Genomic DNA, 23,925 nt, shown 5'->3' with positions numbered 1-23,925 from the left:
TATATTGCAGCTGCTGTTTTCCTGCGCTCATTCACTTAACACTAGTAACACAAGCTTTTCTTTGCTCTTTGTATATGCATTACGCGTACGCACGCTTGTTCTTGGCCGCCGTGCGTGCGTAATTTTCCAAAGAGGGAAAAAAAAAAATGCGGGCGATGGAGAGCCTCGTTCGCCCTGCCCGTGCGCGCCGTGTTAATGGTGACTCTTGTATGTTCCTGAAAATGAGGGATCAACACACTCCTGGACGGTGGGATTACTTTCCTGAAATCACTTGAACAAAGTAGGGGAATTTGGGGAGAGCGGGCGAGAGGAGCTTCCGCGGAGTGGCACCCACGCAGGGAATGATGGATTATCAACAAAGGTAAGGGCACCGTGATGGCGATGGAGTGCGCGCCGCTGGAGCGCTGCGGCGGCGGCGGAAGCGGCGCGGCAGACAGGCAGGCCGGCCTGCTGTTGACCGTCCTGAAAACCAAAAGGTCAACCTTTAAGGAATGCCCAATGTCCAGGCATCGTTTAGGTAGCTTGCGCGCGCGTGTGTGTGTGTGTGTGTAATTACATTTGCGTTTATCTGCGGAGATGTGGGTTTCCAACGCGCCAGCGCATCGATATTTGCGCAGAAATGTGCAAGAAAACAAGTTTTGACGCGTGGGGCCTGTGTTAATGAGGGTGTTTAATGAGGAGTGGCAGCAGGCCAGAGAGGATGAGTCTGATGATGGTGGTGAGGGTGGTGGTGAGGGTGGTGCTGCTCTTACAGGCCTTGTTACCCCCTCAGACCTCATCTTTTAGGTCATATTTTAGCAAAAGCGGCGACATCTTCAAAGCTTAAAATATGTTCATGGGGTTTGGATCGTCTGATTTTAGACTGTAACCATGTCAAAAGTCATGAAGGTAAACGGGGAGATTCGGATAAACATTTAATGGTTAATAAAGTTTAACAAAAATGACCGTCTTGAGCGTTTTTTGTGGGTTTTCTTCGTGTCGTTTCAAGCTGCACTTTTATCCCGTCCCTTGGCGTTCAGGCGTGAGTGTCATAAATTGGCATCTGCCAGATGTGTAGCAGCTGCAGGCCTGCTCGAGAGGCGGCTGCGTCTACTTACTGGAGCCAAAGATGGATGAATTTGATGAGGATTTCTGCGTATTCCATATGTTGGACTTTTACACCAGGAGCCAAATCTGTGTCGGAAGACAAGAGCACAAAATCCGATTGTGTTTGTGCCACATTCCTGGCGGTTTAAACATTCCAGTCAATTAAAATGCACATTATAGTGAAAGCACAGAACCCCTAACTCCATATTCATGTGGAATGACGATACATGAAATAAATAAAACTGTACAAATACTATTAAACACGACTACGTGTATTTAATATTTCTATTTAATAACTATAAATGAAGCATTTTAACTTCAGAATCAGACATGTTGATATGATTGAGCAAAAGGCCGATTACCTATCAGTGTATTAATATTGGACAATAAGGCTGATTTACTTGAATCAAACAAAGCGCTACCGAATTATGCACCTGTGTGATTGCTTGTAAATTAAATAATTCTTGATCTTTTACACAGTTTAGGGATCCGTTCACAGCTGATCAGCGTTGAATATGATGACGATAATGATGATGGAGGCGGTGATGATCATGAGTGTGGAAGCGTCTGTCCTCATGAAGGGACATTTGCTGGGTCCGCTGCGTGCGTTCGGAGGGGCTGTTAGTTGGATGTTTGGCGACCGAATCCAGAAAACCGAGTTCCGTTTGTGAATTTGTGAATTGGACCCTCGAAAATGTGACACGATGCAAGTGAAGGTTGGAGGAAGAGGAGGAGGAGGAGGAGGAGGAGGAGGAGGAGGAGGAAGAGAAGGCGAGACCTTGTGCCAATATTTGTGCGTAAATGAAAATAATACGCGGTGTGTTCTTTTGTTTTGAGATGTGTGTGTGTGTGTATGAGAGAGAGAGAGAGAGAGAGAGAGAGAGAGAGAGAGAGAGGGTGGGAGAGAGAGGGGGGGGGGGAGTGCACGCGTCCCATTATCGAGAGGTCCGTCTGTTGCCTTTGCCGTGAACGTTGCCCCGTTTGATACCGAGAAACATGTTGTTTGTTTCTCGGCCCACATGCGTCTTTATAAGTCGCAGCATCTGTGTGCGTACGCGTGCGTAAAGACCGACAGGCTCGAGCGCTTCACTTGGATTCACCGGGGACCCCAGCGCGCAACAAGAGCCCCCCATGGGTGCAATAGTGTAAGCACAGGCGGCGGTGATTGGCCAGGGGTTGATCAGATGGTACACTTCCCCTCGGTATTGAGTGGCACCTCGCAACCCCCCCTTACAGCAAAAACCAAATCTCGGATAAAGTAATGGCAAAACCACTTGGACTATAAAAGACAACAAATCATATTCCTCCGGAGTATATACACCCCGTTGTCCACCCAATGAGTTCCTATTTTGTAAACTCAACTTTTCCCGTGTCTCTACCGGGAGGACAGGACTCTCTCCTGGGTCAGATACCGCTATATTCCTCGGGATACACCGATCCGTTAAGACACTACTCGAACGCGGCCACATATGGAGCAGCCAACATGCAAGAGAAGGTTTACCCGGCGTCCTACTACCAGCAGACGGGCGCAGCGGCCATCTACGGCCGGGCCGGTGGCGGAGCGCCCTGCGAATACAACCCGGTGGGGACTTTCTACAAAGAGACGGAGGGTTCGTGCGCGTTCTCCAGCCGCGACGACCAGCCGCTGTTTGTCACTCAGGAGCATCAGCAGCGCAAAGTCGAGTGCCCGGAGCAGAGCGTCAGCATGGGCAGCAGCATAGACGACAAGTCGTCCACGCTCATCTACCCGTGGATGCAGAGGATGAACGCCTGCTCGGCCGGTGAGTACGCAAAGTGCGCGTTTAAACTCTCGCCGTTGCCACGGGAGCGCAGGGGCGCCGCGAGCCGCTCCGCGTGACCAAGTGTGCGTCCTGTCGGCCACGGATGAGCCCGAAGCCTGCGCGGATACGCACGGAAATAACAGGAAGGGCGCGGAGGAGAATTTTTAAGATAGCCGTGCTGAGGTCTGCGCGCGCCCTCGGGGTCTATGCCGCTACATCACCATTGCATACATACGCGGCCGCACGCGCGCACACACGCACGCACATACAGACTTGGCCTACGTGAGTCTAGCTCCAACTTAAAGCTCTTAACTGTGTCACATGGCACCCCCGCAACCGCGGGCCCCGACAAGTACCAGGGAAACTAATTAATTTGCTTTAAATTAAAAAGTAAGATGTTCGTTGAGTATAATTCCCTGAGTCTGTCCACCGCTGCTGCAGGTCACTTCTGATGTGGAGGGAAAAGCCTCGAAGTCACGTTGACGCACAACCTTTTATGAATATTAAATGATACAAACAACACAGCCAACGATGCGGACACGGTGCAACGTGAGCTCACGCCTAAATTGCACAAAATAAATCAGCCGGGCTTTTCTAAATCCATAAGTGTTTTTAAATAAATGAATGTTACTGAATGCCACACTGAGGCGTTTGCGCCATCGGAAGAGGCCTTGCGTCGATTCTACATAAAATATTTAAAAATATCTAATGCCCTGCAAGTCAGTGCTCTATTATAACATAACACAAACACAACAGAACAGTATATTTGAATGTCATGAGACTCTTTTCAAACAGAAAAAAACAGCAGAGAGATTTATTTTGTTTTCTTTCGCTTAGTTCCTCGCGTTAGTTTTAACACAATCAACAGACCTGAGTAAGAACAATTTATTTTATTTTATGTTTTCATTAATCTTTCAATTTTTTCTTCCAGGTCCGTTTGGCAACAGTGGTCGCCGGGGCCGACAGACCTACACCCGCTACCAGACCCTGGAGCTGGAGAAGGAGTTCCACTTTAACCGCTACCTGACCCGGAGACGCCGGATAGAGATCTCTCACGCTCTGTGTCTGACGGAGAGACAGATCAAAATCTGGTTTCAGAACCGCAGGATGAAGTGGAAAAAGGAGAACAAACTCCTCAACCCCTCAAAGACGCCCGAAGAGGAGGAAGAGGCGGAGAAAAAGAGCTAAAATACAGGACACTGGGGTGGAAAACGGGGACGCGCACTGCTAAAATTAAAAATGGGGATATTTTCTTTGTAGATACAGTGGCGCAAATCACATGTTAGAGACGTGTAGAGTGCTAGACCTTATGTGAGTATCTGCACGGTAACGGTGTCTGCTGCAGCCAGGTCCTCCTCTGTTCGTCCTTGTGCTCGTGACTTTATTTAGGGGACTATGCAAATCCGCCAAAATGTAAATACTTTTTTAGATTTTGACTGACCTTACCTCATCGCCACCGGCCTACTGAGTTTTGTTCCCCCCCCACTCCACACACACACACACACACACTTTGTCCTCATGACATTAAAAGGCTTTGTCCTTCACTGTCCACCTTGTGCTGTAGTTGTCCTATAATAGTCTGTAGGCTTGGTGTTTACAGCTGTGCCATTCTCACTTCCATGTGTACAGACGAGAAATGTTACATGTTATTTATTGTTGTTTATCTGTGGTCACTGCACATATGGATACTTGTGCAATATTTTGTTTAGAAAATTGTACATAAATAAATAAAGGCTTTTTGATGTATATTGGAACATCCTGTGACGTCATTTGTGTGGCCGTCAATAAATGCATAATGTTGCTCTCACGGCTATTTTACGATTATTCAGGTTGTTGTGATGAGCGCTTTAATTCTGGGGGGCAATAACCCCATAAAATTCACCTAAAAAGTAACGAATAAATTCATTTGCACTGAAGGTTTTGTGAGTAAAGCTGCGAATAGTTGATAAATCTCAATTATCTGTTTATCTGAGTCTTTTGTGGCCCATATTCTCATCATGTTACATAAATGATGGATGATTCCGGGCCCTGACAGCGCGTCCCAGTAGGCATTACCGCCACTGTCCGGAAGATGGCGCTCTCAGCCCGCACGGCTCTCCGGGGCGCAGCGGGGAGGCACCATTGACTGGAGCCTAACGACCATTATTTCGTCATCATTTGTAACCATGGAGCATGAATTACCTCTTGAAGTCATCAGTGAGGATTTACGACTGGTCAACAAAGGCACGTGATTCCCGAACGCTCTCCCATATTTGGCCGCATACCTGGCAAAGTACAGTAGGGCTTCATTGCTTATAATTCATGATTGCATCCATAAATCGTGCAAGCACACAGGATTATAGCGACAAAGATCTACAAATCGAGGCTTTAAAAATCCAAGCAAATGAGCTCTTACTTTGTAAACTCGTTTTCAGGGCGCTATCCAAATGGCTCCGACTATCAGTTACTAAATTATGGGACTAACGGCGCTGTGAGCGGCTCCTTCAGAGACCCTGGCACCATGCACTCCGGGTCTTTCGGCTACAACTACAATGGCATGGACCTAACCGTGAACCGCACCAACACCGGCGGCCACTTCGGGGCCGTGAGAGAGGATGCCCGCGGATTCGCGCCGGACGCCCGCTACAGACAGACGCCCAACTGCTCGCTCTCGTCCCCAGATCCGGTGCCGCCGTCGTGCGCCACGGCCAGCCGGGAGGCGCTGGAACTAAAAAGCCCCTCTCCTCCTTCTGACCGGAGCACGACCTCGGGTGGCAACGCTCTGAACAAAAGCAATGGGGCGCATTTCACGGAGATAGAGGACGCCACCGCCGCCTCCGAGACCGAGGAAGGAGCGCACAGCAGCGGCGGCTCCGGCACGGCTCCCCGGGCGCAGCAGCAGCACCAGGACCAGAACGCCACCTCCTCCACTCCGACATCAAACGATTGCCAAACGCCGCAAATATTCCCCTGGATGCGGAAACTGCACATAAGCCATGGTATATTTCCACTTCTAATATTTGCTTTTGAGGGGTGTCAGTCTGAGCGCGTCATAAATCTGTCATGTGGTGAATGGGTGAGCAGGCTGGTGTGGATGATTGGAATTAAAGGGCAGTGTTTGTAAAGTCTTTATGGCGTTGTTTGCTTTCCGAGGGGTTGAGGTTAACTGCCGCTGCAGCCCGGGAGAGGACGGGCTCGTGCGGCGGGGGTTCGGGCATTTGAGTGCCCGCAAAAACCCGCAGAAAAGACCGAGATGGCAGAAAGAGAAGCGGCGTTGCTATTTGTCGTGATACTGCATGCTTGTGTGCATCAGCCAAATTCATATTTCCTATCCATCCCTCATCGAGTCATCAGCAGTCAGTCGTCGTCGTTGTTGTTGTTGTTGTTGTTGGGTGCAGCTGCTAATTTTCTGGATTTTCTGTAAAATTGTAGATATGACTGGACCTGACGGGAAAAGGGCCCGAACTGCGTACACCCGCTACCAGACGCTAGAGCTGGAGAAAGAGTTTCACTTCAATAGGTACCTAACCAGACGGCGGAGGATAGAGATAGCCCACGCCCTGTGTCTCTCCGAAAGACAGATCAAAATCTGGTTTCAGAACCGCAGGATGAAGTGGAAGAAGGACAATAAGCTGAAAAGCATGAGTCTTGTGACGGGGGGCAGCGCCTTCCACAACTGATAACTTTTATGGAGAAGAGATTAAGAAAAAAAAACAACGACAAAAAAACAAATGACAAAATCATAGTTAAAAAAGAGAAAAAAAGAAAAGGAGTCCATGAGTACTGTAAAGCTTTGAAAGCGCAGCACCTTCGAGCATGCCGTTGTGATAGAAATAAAGTATCCTGTGGTCTTAAATGCCATTTTAGTTGACTGTCGTCGTAGCGTAGGTATGTAATTTGGGTAAAAAGAAAAACACACACAACAAAAGGAGATGTAAATATTGTCTGAGTGTCCCTGCTTCTGCTGTCTCCCTCCCTCTTTCTCTCTTTTAAGTGTTTCAACTTGAGCTCTTCATTGTGACTTCTTGACGGTCTAACAGGAGTAAAATTCATTGTACAGTCAGATAAGAGAAAATCCACTTTCCGAACCGTATGCTGCTCCTCATTGAATGTAACGTGCTCCGGAGGCCATTCAAAGCGCTTTGGTGTAAGTTTTCCTGCTCCTTTTTGATCTTGTGGCCAGATCCTTTCATAAACGAGCCCATGTGTAGCTGTAGGAGATTTTGTGCATCTATTATAATTATTACTGTAATTATTATTGTTTAGGACTAATTATGATCAATGCAAATGTATCCAACCTGTCAATGTGATGAACTTTTAGTGCAAAGGGTTATTCTGTGGATAGGCAGTGATGTAAGTTTTTTTTTTTTTACTTTGTTCCTCCGCCAATAAGCTTTTTGTATTTGTAAGTGAACTCATAGCGCTTGGAAAATAAAAGTTTCTCTCATTTGCTTTGAACGCGTCTCGCTTGTGTTGTCAGTGAGCACCCCCCCCCCCCCCCCCCCATAAGAAAGCCCCCCTGACTTTTCCAAATCATATCTCCAAAAGTGCGACAGCAAAAAAAAAAACCAACAACAACAAACAACCAAAAAACGACGGGACTATTTTCTCGTCTACGCAGAAAACAGAAAGATCCAAACTCTGTCCGGACTTACCTCCTCTGAACTCTGCTCCCAGATGCGGGTTTGTCAGCTGGGAAATTTGCTGGTGATAAATCCCAAAAATATGAAAATACACGCGTGTGCCTTTGGCTTACATGTACATAGGCGAGGCTGAGGTTAAAAAAAAATCCCCCCTTGCCAAAGATCGTATAGGCCTATATTACTTACAGACGGTGAAAAGTCACGTGAGGTCCATAAAGTTGGTTTTATGGTTTTGGGGAGTAGACAATGTACAATATAATTCACAACCTTGAATGAAAGTGACGGCTTAACTGCGTGGATGGGACTGGAAAGGCTGGACCGGGGACGGAAGTGATGTCCGGTCATATTCGGCCACATTTTAAAGACGCTGGGAAAAGTTGAAGGGAAGGCGCCTTCATTCAAAATTTAAACTGTGGCAGCGATTTTATTACAAAAGTACAAATTAAAATCATTCTGGGCTCTTGGTGGCTGATTTGTGTCATTGTTGTTGTTGTTGTTGTTGTTTGGGAATATCCACGGGACTTTTTACCGCGGCGCTTTTTACGCGCTGAATAATTGGAAGAATTTTAAAGATTTGAAAAGACAAATAGTGATTAAAAGAAAATCAATCGTCACTTTAGGAAAAAAATCTTTTTTTCCTGAGTTGAATCTCAAACGTGGTGACAGAAAATGTAACAGAGCAACAGAAAGAAAGCCCACAATTCATTCTTTAAAAAAGAATTGAAAAAATAAATAAATCAGAACATATGAAGGAAAATAAAAGAATTTGTTCAGGCTTTATAGAGCCGCCATTAAACGAACTTGAGCGAGCTCTTGGAGTGATTTATTCCCGTGTGTGGAGTCACCGAGCGGCCAAAGGTGAAGTCCCGGACAACAGTGAGCTGGACGCAGGCTTCAGTGCCTTCACATAAAGAGGAGTCGGGGCTGCGTGGGCCGCGCGCATTGTCTGTCCGCCTCTAATACAGCATAATGACATTATCCTCAGGAAACTAAAGGCGTGATGAGACTTCTGCAATATTTTTAAAGTCTCCCCGAAGTCATTTCAGAGGGGGAAAAAATAAATAAGTTCAATGCAGTGCCGGGCTACGAGTCCCCGGCATTTTTCCACATATTCATAACTATTAAGTGGCAATTTAAGCAGCGTAATGAGTATTGCATATTGATAGGGGTAATCTGTAGCCGGATCTCATGCATGATTCATGCCGGCGGGGATCATCGCTGGGTCACTAGACGAGCTGCTGCAGCCGCAGATGCGTCAGGAGGAAGCGGGGAGTTCACAGTTTGCAGTGTCACGATGGAGAACCACGTCAGAAAGTGTATGCGGAGAAATATGGAGCTCTCCCAATTACGGCTGTGCTTACATGTAACAGCCAATATGTAGTTGTCACGGTGATTTGTTGAGCTTGATTTGCACGTTGGGTTTTGACAACAAATGTATATGTATGCGTGCAGATGCATTAATGTCCGCGTAACTAAGAAAAAAGCATTCGTTCAGCATCGAATTACTCAAACCAACTTTACGTTAGAGACGATTTTAAATCCTCTACGGAGGTAGCGTTGAATCTATCCCGGTTTATTTATCATAATGCTGAAAAATGTGTAACGAATGTCACGGTTCGTGTGTGTGGGGGGGGATCTCAACATCTGGCCCCATTGGTCTGAGGTGGCCGCTGTGATGGGGGCGATCTGCCAGCAGAGGGCGCCTCAGACCGGCACCGATGATGGATGAGTTTTCTTTCTTGTCCCTTCCTTCCATCTCCGGGGGCGCGCAGGTCACAGCCGAACACGGAGAAACCACAGCCACGCGTTTCTCCCTTATCTGTTTTATGTTTGAGCCACCCCAATAAAACTCTGAGACGGGACGATTGATTAAAATCCAGATTCGGTTTGTGTCTCATTAGTAGCAGCTATCGGTTCCACATGAGAAACATGTCTGCTTGAAAAGGCTCGCGTTTTCCCCTCTCTTTGATATATTATCTCTCAGCCTAAAAGGAGTTATCTGGTGACCTTTTGACCCCTGGAAACAGCTGGAATCGCGCTCACTGTATACTTTGTTGCATGTTGGACCAACAACAGTGTCAAAGTTGTGGGTTTATTTTAATATAATGGCAGCAAAAATCAGTAGAAAATCACTTTAGAAGAGACTGACAAGTTTTTTTTTTTAAAAAGCTACAAGTTTATGTTTTATTTGTGACAAAGAATAAGCCCTTTTTGTACTGGGGGTGTTAAACAATAATCAAAATAGCTCATTAGCCTGAATAAAGCTGCATAAAGTTGATGGATATACCTGTAAACAGCTTTAACATTACACATTTTTTTAGCAATGTTTGGAGGAAAAACTGTGCACATTTATCACCGAGAGCATTTATGTTTGATTTGTTACTGTCTGTCACACTTTCTATTATTTATAACTGTACATTTTGTCCGTGTTGTGAAACCTTTAACAGCCAAATGTGATCAAATCCGACAGCAAATGAACGATGAATATTTATGAAGGACAACCTGACAGTGTGTGAATGAACAAGCTTGTTGTGTTTATGAAACCTAAGGATGCATTAAATATTTAAATAGGCGTTAGCTTCTAATTAGAAAGATACCTTCTACGGTTTTAATATTTGAAGCTGATTAAAAATGAAGGAGGCTGCAGCTCTGATGACCTGTCATCTATATTCACCCTGTAGATCCGAATTTGTGTAAACATGACAGACGCTGCAAATTCGCATCTTGGGGAGGATGTAGGTGATGACCCTTCACCTGGAGGGGGGACTCCTGCCAAGTGGGGGCCCGCTGCATTTTCAGTTGTGAGTGCCCGTCCAGCGTTGCCCTCGGAGTGGTTCCCTCTCATTGTTGGTGAATATGACATGTGTGAAAGTTGCAGGCCGGGGCCCTCAATGCTGGGGCCTTTGTTCTCCTCACCATTCGTCTTCTTTTCACCCCCCCTGGCCCTGTAGTCGAGGAGGAGTTTTACTTCACGCCATGGGAAAAAAAAAGAAGCGAGGAGGATCTCAACAAACAGCTCCAGCAGACTCCCAGACCGCCGCCGCCCTGATTGCGAGACGAGAGCCGTGGAAAAACAGTAAGTCCAACTCGTTTTTGCTCCGGAAAAGTGCAGAAAAGTGACCACAACACCCCACCATTATCAGATTTTGCTCTGAATAATCTCAGTTCCTCCAACAAAGCTGATTTAACCACCTATCTGATGTTTGTGGTGTTCACTTCCTCTACGTTTTAATAATATTTCATTTTCCCCCCCTCGAAACGAACACTTGTTTTACATTTTAATAGCTGTTTTGTTCCTTTGTGAGGTTTCTTTTTTTAAAGTAAAATTTAGCAATGCATTCACAGTCTGATGTATTTATTTGCGCTGTTGCTTGCTTATGTTGTGGGAAATGAAGTTACCACTGTTGATTCAACTGTCTCTGAATTAATTCCGAGCCATAAATCCGCCTCCTTGTGGACACGTGGTTCCCGCCGCTAATTGACAAGAGAGGTTGAGGCGTGCTTGCATTTGTCAGCAGGCCTGCACGCTGAATAGAGGGTGTGTGTGTGTGTGTGTGTGTGTGTGTGTGCGTGTGTGCGTGTGTGCGCGCGCGTGTGTGTGTGCGTGCGTGTGTGTGCTCATTGTTGCAAAAAAAGGAGTCCCATCTGATAATAATACCGTTGCGGGATCAAATATAAATCCATATTTATTGTATTAATTTCTATCACGTGACCTCTCGAAGGCTGCACCCTCACTGCTGTTTTCCTGTGTGTTCATACAGCCCCTTTTTTACGGCCCACTGTTGGGGATTAGTGAGATTTATGGCGCATTTACACATTAATGTTACCACTTTATTAGGAAAAACTGCCTTTAATAATATTCAGTAATGTGCAGCTCAGTCCGCCTAAGCCGCCCTGACACTAAAGGTCATTTCACATTTGCAGAGCTTTAAGCCTGGCGGAGCACAGTTGTCATTATTATGCTGTCTAACAAGTGAACGTACACTTTAAATTAAAACGGCTGGATCCTTTGTCAGAGACGTAATGGCTCCTTCTTTGAGCCATCCTCCTCCTCAGTAAGACAAACTCTTTACCTGATGACTTAATTAGCTCATTCTTCATCCCCCCAAAAAACCCAACAACGAACGTGGCGCAACGATCGGGTCACCCCGCATTCAAATTCGGGCACCACGCACGGCTCACGGATCAAAAGCGGCTCATTAGCATTAATTAACGCCGCCAGTTAAATATTACCTCTTAGAACCGATCAAAGCGATCGGCTAAGACGAGATCAAAGCATCGCTTATCGATCAGCTACAGCTGATCAGACTGATTGGTGATGAGTCTGAACTTATATATGTATATATATCTATAGGTAAAGGCTGCTGCTGAGCACCCTTCGACTCTAGGTCCCCCGTTTAAATGAAAAATAGATTTCATTACAGAAACCACGTCACCTCCCCGGTTTGTTAAAGGAAAAAAGTGATGGCTTCCTGCGCGTCAGTGATTTATGGCGCCTCCTCAATGGGATGTTTTCATCTATTATAAAGGAGCTGCTCGTGCTCTTTAACCGTTTGTGTTCCCATTACTGAACCCAAAGGTGTTCAAATATAAAAACCAGTCGCGGCTCCCCACACATGGCGTGAAAACACTTCAAATAATTATTTCTGCCTTGTACAAACCCCTCCGCGGCCACATTATTAACCTAATTGTCAGGTTTGCCTTAAAAAATAAGACACGTCTGATCTTTATCTCAGGGTTATTAACATATGAGCATTTGCATGATCAGCAGAAAGGGCTCCCGTCTCCCTCACACACACACACACACACACACACACACACACACACATACATTGTGTGCAGAAATTCTATAGGGCGGCGTAAAGCCGGAGACGCGCTGTCCACTTTGCTGCACCGTCGCCGCCGGGAAGGCGCGATTTTCCTATTCCAGGATTATTTCATCCCGGGAGATTATCCCAGGAAGAACTGGGAAAGGAGCGGGGAAGCGGGCGCGTTTGCTCCAGTGCGGGACGCGGGCAGGCTGAAGGTAAGGCGGCCGCGCACTGGTTTATGTGTCTTTATGATTTACGAGGCGGACCAGCCGCGGTTCATGCAGAGTTCATAAAGCTGCATGCCTCCAGACGTTTTCTCTCCCTCTCCTTTAACTCTGCCTTCATAATTCGCCTCTGTTTAACGTCAGAGGAATTAAAGTTAGAGATTCTGAGTGGGGAAATTGATTCTTTTTCTTCTCCCCCCCCCCCCCTCCTCTTTTGTTGAAGCGCCATAAAACAGCTGCCGCGCTCACTGGACTCCTTTATTTTTTGGTCTTTTATTATTTATTTTTGATTGATGACTTTTTCACGAGCTCGTGATACAACATTTAATTTTTCCTGCTTGGAAATATTAGCGACAGGACGATCTATTAACCCAACAATGGCTGATATTTATTAAGACACGGGCCTAATGCAATTTAATGTGTTTACTTTTATATTTAGATTAAATGTATTTCTTTTGCGGGGGCCTACACGTCGGCGTGTAGAGTAATTAGAGCTGTGTACATTTATTTTAGCTGCCATTATCCAATTTATCTGAGCAAAAAAGGAACATCCATCATTTCTTTAGCTGGTAGTGAAATTATAAATAAACCATCTGGTTTACAATAACATCTGGGGTGTGAATTTGAAAATATATTTTAATTTTGGGGTAATTTTGCGGGTTTATTTTCTCCCTCTTACCCTAAACCCTGACTCTGGCATTTCCCCTAGCTTCTGCAGACAGGAGAGGGTTGCTATTCATGTCAGCTCACTATTGAGTTGATAAGATGGATCATGCGGTCTCCTCCCTGATTCTGTCTCAATTTCTCTTTTTTTTTGCCTGGATCCTCTCAGGCCAGAAGCTCGAGGCTCTCTGGAAACCTGCCATGTGACATTTGGCTGCCAGTGCTCCGCCAGAAGGTCAAACAGGGGGGGCCCGGTGCACATTTCATGGAAATGCAGAAAAACAGCAGCGCACACGACCTCCAGCCGCAGCAGCAGCACTTCTTCAGCCAGCCTTCGGCTGATGTCACCGGCTTTAGCTGCTGCACCCGTCAGGCAGCCGCGCACGCACATTCGGCGCAGGCGTGCACGCCGGAGCGCGCACCTCCCCGGAGGTCAAAGCAGCAGAACAGCAAAGCTCCTGCGAACAGGAAGATTTTCCCCTGGATGAAGGAGTCCAGACACTCAGATGAGAAAAGCAGCAGCAGAATCGCAGGTCTGTGTGACGTGAAGAGCAAAAGGCCCTTTTTTATTCCCCCCCCCCCCCCCCAAAAAAAAGGAGACTTCACCTTGTATTTTATTCTGAAAGACGACAAGTTATCTTCAGGCTGTTTGGCGACCACTGTGTTGAAGGCCCATGATCTTCTATAGAAAAATAAACAGTAAACCATCTTTGACAGCATTAAACCGATAGAAATCAACCAGACAAGTTACATTTCTTTAGGCAAACGTAAGTTAATTATGAATAAAATTATTTGTTTAACCTAAAATCTGCTGATGATCAATTAATTAATGCTCATAATCCCACAATGGCGCAATAAAATGTTTAATATTGTCTATTTTGTTGACAGGGGTAAAAAAAAAAAAAGTTTACACGTCACAATAGTTTGAACAATTCAGTTTCCTCGTGAAATTGTGTTCAAAAACTTTAAACAGTTATTTTATAGTCACTGTATGTAGTTAAACCCTTTTGTCTTGAAAAGGCGTATGAAGTTAATTATTGACACATCTTGTGTCGCTTTCAGAAATTCTGGCTAATTACGCAGAGACGCTGAGCAATTACCTTTCCGAGGGTGATTTAAAGCGATAAAGCTTTTTTTTTATTGGCTTTTCCGCGACAAAACTGCAGAAACGCAAATTTGGTAGAGTCATTTTTTATTCCCAGTACCCAGACTGGGTCTGTTGCCGTGCACATTAATGAGCTCCATAAATAAATAAATAAATAAAAACAGGCGAAGGATTAAAAACAACAGAATAAGTCGCCATATTCTGACCAACCGTTTTATTGTCTAACTATCTCCCAGAATGCACCGAGAAAACTTCGGCCACAGCCTCCAAAAGGACGCGCACGGCGTACACCAGTGCGCAACTGGTGGAGCTGGAGAAGGAGTTCCACTTCAGCCGCTACCTGTGCAGGCCGCGGCGGGTGGAGATGGCCAGCCTGCTCAACCTCCAAGAGAGGCAGATCAAGATCTGGTTCCAGAACCGGAGAATGAAGCAGAAGAAGGACGAGCGAGTGCACGGCCTCGCCACGGCCAGAACCACCTCCTCCTCCTCCTCACCTCCGACCTCCCCCTCCGCCCCAGGCAGCCCCACTCTGTCGAGCCTGGGTTATGTCCAACTGGGCGGGGATTACCAGCCGGCCTCCCCTCCGCTCAGGTCCCAGCAACCGCAGACCCGGGCGGCGTTTACGGCAGAATGTTCCAAATATCCCAGTTTCGCGCATGACCAGCAGCTAAATGTGCAGTACGACACGCACGGCAGCTCACACGCCCCGGACCCGAACCTGGAGCTTTATTTCCCTCAGTTCGCCACTCAGGACAGAATTATGCAGGCTCCGAAACTGACGCATCTGTAGCTCGCGAACCTCACATTCGTAGAAAACTCCCTTGAACAATTCAATCCAAAATAACCGTCTCAACTATTATTTATTGGTATTTATTGGTATATTAATTGTACATTCGTTGCTCTGTCGTGTTCAGAATGTTGGCATTAACCACGCCAATGTTTCTTCAGCTGAGGGAAAAAATGTGCAGAATTCCCCAGACTAAATCGTCTTCCTAAAGGGGGGAATGGTCTATTCCATCCAGCAGTTGTTACGTTTAATTAGGCTCGCACTTCAGTCGCGCAATAACGTAACACTGGCTCTAAAATAGAGGCCAGGGCGAACCCGATGTCTGGAGACAACGAGATACGCGAGAATCACTTAAATTCGACGCAGAATGACACTAAAAATAAACTACGTGCTTCTAAAATGCCCTTTTTTTGTTCCTTTACGCGCAAAGTGGGCCACCCAGGCTGTCAATCTTTAAACAGAGAGCGTGATGGATCACCGAATTCATCGCGATGTGCAGAACTGGCGTTGTGGAAAGTGTCTCAGCACAGGGCCCAGAATTCCCAGCACGTCTATACCGAATATTCCGAGTAAAACCAACATCACGTTTGCCACGATTATTTAAAATGAACAGATTTGCTGGTGGCTTGAAAATCTTTCGCTTTATTCCGAATAAAAAGCCGATTGAATGGTATCATCGGACGTGTCCAGAACAACCATGACGCGTAATGTGAAATCTCCCTGTCGTTATTCACACAGCTAATTTCCCCGCGGTGTTGTCGGGATTAGTGCGCCAATGTTTGGCGTCGCCGTCCTAAAAGTGTCTACAATCTGTCATTTTGAGTCAACCTGGCTCGAAAATGCGCGCGCGCGTTTGTGTTCTTATCAGATGGATGAGCGAGTTTGATTGAAGCATTTGTCATGTAAATGTGAGGCGTTTGATGGACGAGCCTGCAGACCTGACACAGCGCTGTGGGGGCTTCGCCATTGGCGTGCAGCGGGTCACATGGTGTGTCACGGAGGTGATATGAGGGCTGGTAGGCACTTTTACAGCTTTGACATACAGCCTGGAAGGTTAGGGCCAGGGGTGCACCGATTAATGACCGCTCAGTCTTGATCAGTCCTGAACAAACAATAGGCCCCGGTCCAGGATGAGCTCCTACTTAGATTATCCCGTGTGCAACCGGGGGACAAACATTTTCAGTGCCAAGCCCGGATACCACAACTTGAACCATGGATATTTGTCGTCCAACTCGTGCGCAACAAGTGATAGTTACGCACCGGACGGGCGCTTGGCTGCCCCCACGTCTGCGCCACACCAGAGCCCGGGCCTCCCCCTGCACCACCAGACACACCTGGATCTGCCGTTCGCAGCACCGGGGAACTCCGTGTACGGCTCTCATCTGGACTACGGACATCATCAGTACGGCCTCGCCCCCGAACAGGACCGCAGCTACGTCCACCCACAGGTTTCACCGCTGGGAACAAACATGGCTCCCTACACGGGGGACAGCTGCGGGCCCGCTGCTGCGAACGGCAGCCAGTACCTGCATTTCGGCAACGGGGAGCAGAGGTTGCAAGAGTATCCAGACAACGTTTACGCGCGGCTGCCTCCCCAGAGTAAAAAAGAGTCGGAGCATGTGGAGGAAACTTGTAAGACATTCGACTGGATGAAAGTCAAGAGGAATCCACCCAAAACAGGTTCGTTCAAGCTTAAACAGACACGATCACAGTCGTTAATTCGATTTAGAGGATCCGCCAGGGCCGCGCAGGTAATATCCCCTCACGGTGCGCTAAACCTAATCAGCTGATATCATAAAGCTAAAGTCTTTTAAATTGTTCTGAATTAATGACTAAAACCATTAAGACGACTAATGGTTTGCATTTTTCCCCCCACTCATCCTCTCATTAGCAAACTTCAGTTCTGTGACATTTCCCCCTCCATCATCCATTTCTCTCCTCAGGCGGCGCGTCGGAGTTCGGGGTTCCCGGCCAGCACAACGTGATCCGGACCAACTTCACCACCAAACAGCTGACCGAGCTGGAGAAGGAGTTCCACTTCAACAAGTACCTGACGCGGGCGCGGAGGGTGGAGGTGGCCGCCAGCCTGGAGCTGAACGAGACACAGGTGAAGATCTGGTTCCAGAACCGCAGAATGAAGCAGAAGAAACGGGAGAAGCTGGGCGGCGTTTTGGTCCACAGAGAGAAGGCGTCCGGCCTGGAGAGCTCTCCAAAGGCGAAGGAGAGTGAACCGTGACTTTAAAAAAAAAAGAAAAAAAAGTGAGGGCCTGAACTGTGCTGTGTCTTCCCCTCACATTCCAAGCAAAAAAAGAAACTTTAAAAATTGCATGTGGACTATGGTGACGTTTATACAGGGTATGTCTGCTTGGAAAGCAAAAAAAAACAAGAACAAAATAAACAGCTTTCTTCTGTTCTTGTACCTGGAATTTTCCATAAACCAACAGTTTAGTGTTGGAGCACTGAAGTACTCAGTGTTATTGTTTGCACTATTTATTAACAGGGTTTTTTTGTTTGTTTTGTTTGTTTATCAAAAACTACTGAGATGATTTAGCTTAATAAAGACTATAAACCGAGACAATTTTTTTTATAAATGTAAAAAGAAACAAATGTTTAACCTGTAACAATGCTGGATTGTTGTTACAGATTTTCCTCACCAGTTTTTCTACATTTTAAAGTGTCTCCATATAATAAACTGTTCCAAATAAGAGAAATCCTTGATGTCCGTTAATAGTTTCAACAAAAACCCCCTTGCATAATGCAACAAGAAGAATCTTTCACAAGACATGGGGAGGTTCCACGTGACCTTTTCCCCCCCAGAATACCTCCAGGGGCTCTAAACATGACAACAAACTCACAGGGACCCCTGATTTGTTCCTGAAATTCTTCTCGAAAACATCTCACGGTGGTTGCAGGAGCATTTTATATATCACACAATTAAAAAAACGAATGAAATAAATTTAGAAAATGAAGCAGAAGAAGCTTTCGCTGCTCTTATTGGCCTCATCAGGAGCTAAAGGCTCGCTGGGCTGCCCACCTGGTTTCATGCGATGGTGAAGAGACGAGTCCCAATATTTGCATAGGCCGTTAGGTTTGCACACAGTTTCTGCCCCAGCAGCACCGGCCTGTCGGTGCCCTTTTTCCTAAAGCTGAGGTTCACGCAGAGTTCAGGCACAAATGAATGCAGAGTCAATCTGTCAAGACACCATGTGGCTCGGAGAAGTCAACAGTAGGCCTCCCATTCTCTCCCCCTCGCTCTCTCTCTCTCTCTCTCTCTCTTTTTGCAGGTATTGCTTTAATATTCATAGAAAATAGATTATATGTCATTTCAGTCTTCTGCAAACTTTATAAGTTCATGTTCTCTGGAAAAGATGTTTTAAGGAAATGGAAACCTGCAGTCATTTGTAATATATCTGCATGAGTATGCAGTTCTCTTACAACTATATTAAAAATTAATACAGTTCCACTAATAGAAGTTACAGTTGAAATACCACACGGCCCATTACTGTAAATTAGAAAATGGCTGACAGGTTTGTTGTCACGTATTTCCATAAGCTTCCTCTTGAGATGAGTCACAAGGCCAAGGATCGGGGGGGGTGGGGGGGTGGGGGGGGGGGGGGGGTGACACCCAATACTGTGACCGGTGACGGATTTAACAACAGAAAATCTGAGAGATGGTGCAGAAAACAAGTGTGGGACTTCATTCCAGAGGTGCGATCGCCACCGTCTCTGTTGGTAATACCTCACCGCTCCCAGTGGGCTCTCCATCTGGAGGTGTCAGAGCGCCGCCGAGACAGATGTTCAGCCGGGGGAGGAGGAAGGTGAGGAGGAGGATTCTCACCTTTGCAGCGGCAGAGACCCTTAATTAACACGCAGATCCTATCTGGCCACAAACACAAACGCAAAAATCCCAACAAAAGTGAGCGGCGCGGACACCTGACCGCACCAGGATGAGCGCTGACGACAGATCCCAGATATCTGCTCTCTCAGATATCTCCGGGCCGGCCCGCCCTCCTCTCCGCACTCTGTTTGAGGTCAGCCCGGTGCTGTTTGTACCCCATGCTGCTTGCAGTTGTTGCAGGCTCTTTTACAAGTCTAATGCCAGGCTCACTTCCTCGCTTTTTGACCAGTTCCTCTGTCGCATGTCACACTGCAGGGCCCCAGGGTTCAAAGGGAATCCAGATACAGTATTCATGGGATAACGGGGGGTTGGTCATCCCCGAGACACCACAGAGTTATTTTTTTATTGGCTGTTAGGTGATGTGTCACAATCTTACATGTTTTGTTTTTTTTTTGGTTTAGGATGCAAAAGCTGGTTTCATCTTGTCAACCTAATGTTTTTTTTGTTTTGTTTTTTAAAGAAAATCAGAATCACCATCCAATGCTGGGCCTTTAATCGTCATTAGCGGTTTAATGAAATGATGAATTTTAAAGAGACAGTCCAGCTAAAAATGAAGACTGACACATTATCCACACCGGCGTTCTATTGTGAGCAGCTATTGTCAACGATTGGGGCTTTGTAAGAAAAATATTTAAGGTAGAAAATACTAAAAAAAAGGGAGAAATCCATTATTACTGACTGATTTTATTATCAAGCTAATGATGCCAAATTGGTCATTATCTGTTTAAAGAATGTACTTTTTTTTTTTTTTTTTTTACATTTGATCCTTCTTGATGCATCCTTAAACATTAACAAACACCCTCTCTTCTCCAAACGGCCCAGATGTGTTCAACTATATTCTTTCTTTTTATTCTGGAGAAAATTCCCGGCCAGTTATGAAAATACTCCCTCCTCATCCTTTGTTGTGGCGCTGAGGTTCTATTTAGCCCAGCCTGTGATAGTCTTGACAACCATCCCCCATCTGAGTCAGGCTTGACTGGATCTGGAAGCGCCGGCCGACCCGAAGCCCCGGCCTCCTGGGTCCCCCCTGCGCCTGCATCCTTTCCCCACTTCATCAGCCTGGTAACAGAGAGAGACAAGTGACTTGGCCAGGGTTAACATCTTAATACACCCTGGGATTGCCTCCAGGATCCAAATGGCTACCCCTAATAGTTTTCCTTCTGCGTTTGCCTGTCAGAGCGCCATGACTATATGCCATAAGAAAAACAAGACTAGCAGAGAGCCGGAGTAACGAAGCAGGACAATGAAATAATGAGGGGTGGCGAGGAAGAATGGAGAGCCCACCAAGGCTTTGCTGCAAAGTTACAGAGTCGCTGCCGGGCTACTGCCCCCCCCCCCCACCTCAACTGGATACTTTGCATGGCGAGCCGGTACACTTGAAATTACACTGCCTTCTTCCTTGCAGCCAGAAGGGAGGAGGGGGCAGAACTCAATCAGTGTCACGTCACATGGTTCAAAGCGGCCAATTCGACGCTGCCAGGCGGTTGAGAAATGCAAGGCGACAGTTCATTTTACCAGTGACAGTGTGTCGGTCTCGCTTGCTGGTTCTCCAGTCAATTCCCAGCCAGCAGTGAAGGTTGAGCATTGCCGGAGACAGACAGCGGCTCCCCCTCCCCGTCCTCGTCACCGATACTCCCATCGACCCCTCTCTGCTTTGTATTCCAATTAACTGGACGGAGGCAGAGGCGGCGGCGGCGGCGGCGTGTGGGATCAGGAGCAGTCCGACACCTTCTCCTGGCATCCGTCCAGTCTCCGTCCCACCTCCCTCAGCAGCCCTTTTCTGCTGCCTTTCCCCCCTCCCATCCGTGCTATTTCCTCGGCCTTCGGCTAGTGCCTGACAAGGGCCAGTTGTTTCACGGGGATAATTCACATTCTTCTTTAACAACCGCCTCTGGGGATCGCGTCTGGGTAATGAAAAATAGGTCCATCTCATGCACTCATACATCACATGTAATAGAGGCGTGCCATCGCTCAGGCGCGTCAACGCCCAGCGAGCTGTAACTGTGATTGTTAACAGACACCTCAAATAATGCAGAATTAATATTTTGAAATGGCTCATATATCCTGGCGTAATACAATTGGGATGATTTGATATTCGACGCGCGCGAGGCTAGCATTGATTGGAGTGCAGGCAGAGCTAACTCCCTGTGTGGGTCAATATGCAGCTGAGGGAAGGCTGGAGATTTAGCGCCACACATTTGCTCTTCTGTCTTTTGTGTCCTCAATCTATCATCACTTTTTGCCTCGGTGCCACCGAAGGCCCCCCTTCGCTCCCATATGTTTGAGTAATGGGTGGGCAGGGAATACAATGATTCTAAGGAAATCCGAAAGGTAAACTACCCCCCTTTTTTTTTTTATCTCCCCGAGCAACACAAACAGACCCTTAAGAACCAGGCCAAACACCTTTCTATTGTAGCGGGTAGTTAAATGTGCTGCGACTTGTTTGGATCAAGGTGACATTTGAGTGCCGACTTGATGCATCTGCTGTTGCTCAGGGTAACGCACCTTCAGAATGCGCCGATTTATCCAAACACATTCACCTCCCGAAATATTTAAACTTTTCAAGGTCCCAATTCCTGCGTCTGCACAGCCCGAAAGACCGGCGTAGGTGTTTCGCTATTCGTCCAACGCGGCCGCGGAAGAGTGTCTTGAGAATGCCGTGTGGTGTGTGGCTGCAAGACAGGATACACTCGCATACACACATGCCCCAAGGACCCTCCCGACTCTCTCCGGGCTCTATCAGATCAGACAGACCCGCTGTCCCTCCCCACACTGCAATGCAAATGAAAAGGAATGCGCTGATAAAAGGCCAGATCCTAAAGATGAGAGGGCAGGAGGAGGACAGGGGCAGCAAATGCTAAAGGGGGAGAGCCTCTTGGGGAGATGAGAGGCGGCGGAGGAGTCAGTGTTGGTAGTTGTGGGAGATCATAGCCTTGCTCCCCCTCAGCAACGTTTGATACAGGGCTTTTGTCGCTCTTTCAGCGGCGCATTGTTGGGTGGTGTAATCCCCGTCGGATTACAAAGGGCTTCCCTTTTCATATGGGGCTGACCCAGCAGGCAGGTGGCTGGGGCTCTGTGGAGCTGTCAAGGGGAGGGAACCTCTTTTCCAGGGGAGGGGACCCCCAGTTCCTCTTACCTTCACAGGGGCTTTTTGCTGGGAGGCCAGTCAGGCACAGGTCAAGATGGGGACAATTTTGACATGGGATTCAACTCAACATGACCCCGGGGCTTCCTGTAGAGAGGTGGGAGGCAAGGACACCGTCGTGCAATAACGCTGCTGGGAAATATTACTACGATATTGACTCCATCATATCTACACGCGAAATGCAAAAAAAGCCCACTCTGATCGATCTCAAAATACGTTTTCCGTTTATAATTAAACTATTGATTGGGCGCCACAAGCTTTAATTTTATTACCATTCAGGTATTATTTTCAAATAAGCGTTGAGAAGAGTTTCTGTTAAGATGCTTATTCATTTAGGCGCAATAGGAAATGGTTGCTGTGTATGCATCCGTGTGATATGAAATAATCATCCCGAACAGCCTCAACACACATTGCATATTTTAAAAGCAAATCAAATATAACATTAGCACGGAATAGCCTTAATTTATATCCAGTGTTCTGCCGATGTGAGCAGTGTCTGATTGAGCTCTACTTTGTTGATGGCTTTGCTTGTAGTGTTTCAGTAATATAAGATCAATAAGGCGATAGTCAGGCTCACCACTATTTCTATTTGTGCTGCTGTACCAATACTGCATTCACACTCCGCTGTGTGTGTAAGAGCCCGGGCCCCGCCGTCCCACTGCTGTTCACCCTCCGCTAGTAATGTAAACCATTCATCCACGCCCTGTCAGATAGTCAGGGACCAATTCCAGATACTCCATTCACCCAGTGTCAGGAATATCATCATTTGTTTTTATGCTTTAAAACCAAATTAAGCAGCGGCTGCTGGAATTTGAGCTACAGATGTGAGAATTTACGCAGCTGAATTTTGACACGATGTGGCGCAATTAGAAAGTGAATTAGCCACCTAAAAATAGATTTTGGAAAATAGTTTACTTTACTCTTTACTTTAACAGCTGTCCTTTACTGTGGGATTGTCTTGTTGAAGCGTCTATCGATGAACATCAGTGAGGATTTTAATTTAAAAAAATTAATTCTGGCTTCAGCAACCAGCACACAACCCCAACATTCATTCAAAATATTAAAAATTATGTGTTAAGGCTGCACCAACGTTGCTAATAAATACTTTACATTCATTTTTTGAATTATTCTTTTTCTTTTTCTTTTAAATGCCCGCAAAAACCTCAGTCGTTAAAGGATAAAATAAAGGTTATGTAGGGGAAAAAAGGTTATCTAGAAGTCGTTGTGTAAACACGTCATCTAAAGTGCCACAGCTGTGATTTACGATTTTATAGCCTCATTAACCGATTGGGAGGCCTTGAGTCTTTGAACGCAGCACCAGAGGTAAAGAGGTGGCCACATTTACATACAGATATAGCCAGTTTTCTAAGGTCGTTGAAAAGAGGAGTTGAATACAATTACATCAACTTACTAAAAAAAAAGAAATAAATAAAATCTATGCGGTAAATAACAGTCGCTGTAGCCGACATCCGTGAAACGCTTCCCCGCGTAGCATGTTAGCCTAAACTAGCTAGCAGCGCATTAGCTGCGGGACAATTCAGATGCAATGTAAAACCGTCAGGCGCCCGAACCGGAGAGAAGTTCGGGGATGCGCAGCACCTGCTTATTGCAAATACGCAGTGACCTTAAATTGGTGCCAGGTTTCTACCTCTGTGCTAACGGTCAATTAGCTGGTTAGCAGCTGCGCGCAGATCCTGCATCACCCCCCGCTGAGTGAATGGCTGCTGCAGTAAGTAGTGAAACATAATTAACGAGGCTGCACTGATATGATCTGGGATAACAAACAGAAAGTGGGGTGATCTA

At 46.5% G+C, this 23,925-nt stretch overlaps 4 protein-coding genes and 1 long non-coding RNA gene across 7 annotated transcripts; 4 read left to right on the top strand and 1 right to left on the bottom strand.

The window, feature by feature from the left end:
- Positions 1 to 89: 89 nt before the first annotated feature.
- hoxb5b (homeobox B5b) lies at positions 90 to 7,304 on the top strand. Of its 2 annotated transcripts, XM_029840446.1 has the most exons (3): positions 90 to 361; positions 5,282 to 5,845; positions 6,279 to 7,304. In XM_029840446.1, exons 2-3 carry the CDS (start codon positions 5,368 to 5,370, stop codon positions 6,524 to 6,526), a joined length of 726 nt encoding a protein of 241 aa, XP_029696306.1. In that variant the 5' UTR covers positions 90 to 361; positions 5,282 to 5,367; the 3' UTR covers positions 6,527 to 7,304. The 2 variants fall into 2 exon arrangements, with proteins under 2 accessions (XP_029696306.1, XP_003961128.1); XM_003961079.3 differs by lacking the exon at positions 90 to 361 and having other exon boundaries at positions 5,066 to 5,845.
- hoxb6b (homeobox B6b) lies at positions 2,006 to 4,617 on the top strand. Its single transcript, XM_003961078.3, has 2 exons — positions 2,006 to 2,867; positions 3,799 to 4,617. The coding sequence occupies exons 1-2, from the start codon at positions 2,423 to 2,425 to the stop codon at positions 4,053 to 4,055; spliced, it is 702 nt and encodes a 233-aa protein (XP_003961127.1). The 5' UTR covers positions 2,006 to 2,422; the 3' UTR covers positions 4,056 to 4,617.
- A 3,778-nt stretch (positions 7,305 to 11,082) lies between the features above and the next one.
- LOC101072603 (homeobox protein Hox-A3) lies at positions 11,083 to 15,109 on the top strand. Its single transcript, XM_003961126.3, has 3 exons — positions 11,083 to 12,515; positions 13,357 to 13,720; positions 14,529 to 15,109. Exons 2-3 carry the CDS (start codon positions 13,453 to 13,455, stop codon positions 15,080 to 15,082), a joined length of 822 nt encoding a protein of 273 aa, XP_003961175.3. The 5' UTR covers positions 11,083 to 12,515; positions 13,357 to 13,452; the 3' UTR covers positions 15,083 to 15,109.
- A 25-nt stretch (positions 15,110 to 15,134) lies between these two features.
- Positions 15,135 to 17,784, top strand: hoxb1b (homeobox B1b). Of its 2 annotated transcripts, none has more exons than XM_003961127.3 (2): positions 15,135 to 16,759; positions 17,023 to 17,784. In XM_003961127.3, the coding sequence occupies exons 1-2, from the start codon at positions 16,210 to 16,212 to the stop codon at positions 17,313 to 17,315; spliced, it is 843 nt and encodes a 280-aa protein (XP_003961176.2). In that variant the 5' UTR covers positions 15,135 to 16,209; the 3' UTR covers positions 17,316 to 17,784. The 2 variants fall into 2 exon arrangements, with proteins under 2 accessions (XP_003961176.2, XP_029696292.1); XM_029840432.1 differs by having other exon boundaries at positions 16,971 to 17,784.
- Positions 17,785 to 19,460: 1,676 nt separating this feature from the next.
- LOC115250366 (uncharacterized) lies at positions 19,461 to 20,745 on the bottom strand. The gene is made up of 2 exons (XR_003888924.1): positions 20,493 to 20,745; positions 19,461 to 20,036 (listed from the first exon to the last, which is right to left on the bottom strand). It is a non-coding gene; the product is annotated as an uncharacterized lncRNA (long non-coding RNA).
- Between the last annotated feature and the right edge of the window lie 3,180 nt (positions 20,746 to 23,925).

Source organism: Takifugu rubripes, chromosome 1 (genome assembly GCF_901000725.2).
Source record: "Takifugu rubripes chromosome 1, fTakRub1.2, whole genome shotgun sequence".
Classification (NCBI taxonomy): Eukaryota; Metazoa; Chordata; class Actinopteri; order Tetraodontiformes; family Tetraodontidae; genus Takifugu; species Takifugu rubripes.
This window is presented reverse-complemented; position numbering and strand designations above follow the sequence as displayed.

Coding starts and splice junctions, on each gene's coding strand:
- hoxb6b (XM_003961078.3), top strand. CDS start 2,423: ATGAGTTCCTATTTTGTAAACTCAACTTTTCCCGTGTCTCTACCGGGA. Junction 2,868..3,798: donor GATGAACGCCTGCTCGGCCG/GTGAGTACGCAA, acceptor TTTTTCTTCCAG/GTCCGTTTGGCAACAGTGGT.
- hoxb5b (XM_003961079.3), top strand. CDS start 5,251: ATGAGCTCTTACTTTGTAAACTCGTTTTCAGGGCGCTATCCAAATGGC. Junction 5,846..6,278: donor GAAACTGCACATAAGCCATG/GTATATTTCCAC, acceptor GTAAAATTGTAG/ATATGACTGGACCTGACGGG.
- LOC101072603 (XM_003961126.3), top strand. CDS start 13,453: ATGGAAATGCAGAAAAACAGCAGCGCACACGACCTCCAGCCGCAGCAG. Junction 13,721..14,528: donor AAGCAGCAGCAGAATCGCAG/GTCTGTGTGACG, acceptor ACTATCTCCCAG/AATGCACCGAGAAAACTTCG.
- hoxb1b (XM_029840432.1), top strand. CDS start 16,210: ATGAGCTCCTACTTAGATTATCCCGTGTGCAACCGGGGGACAAACATT. Junction 16,760..16,970: donor GAGGAATCCACCCAAAACAG/GTTCGTTCAAGC, acceptor TCCTCTCATTAG/CAAACTTCAGTTCTGTGACA.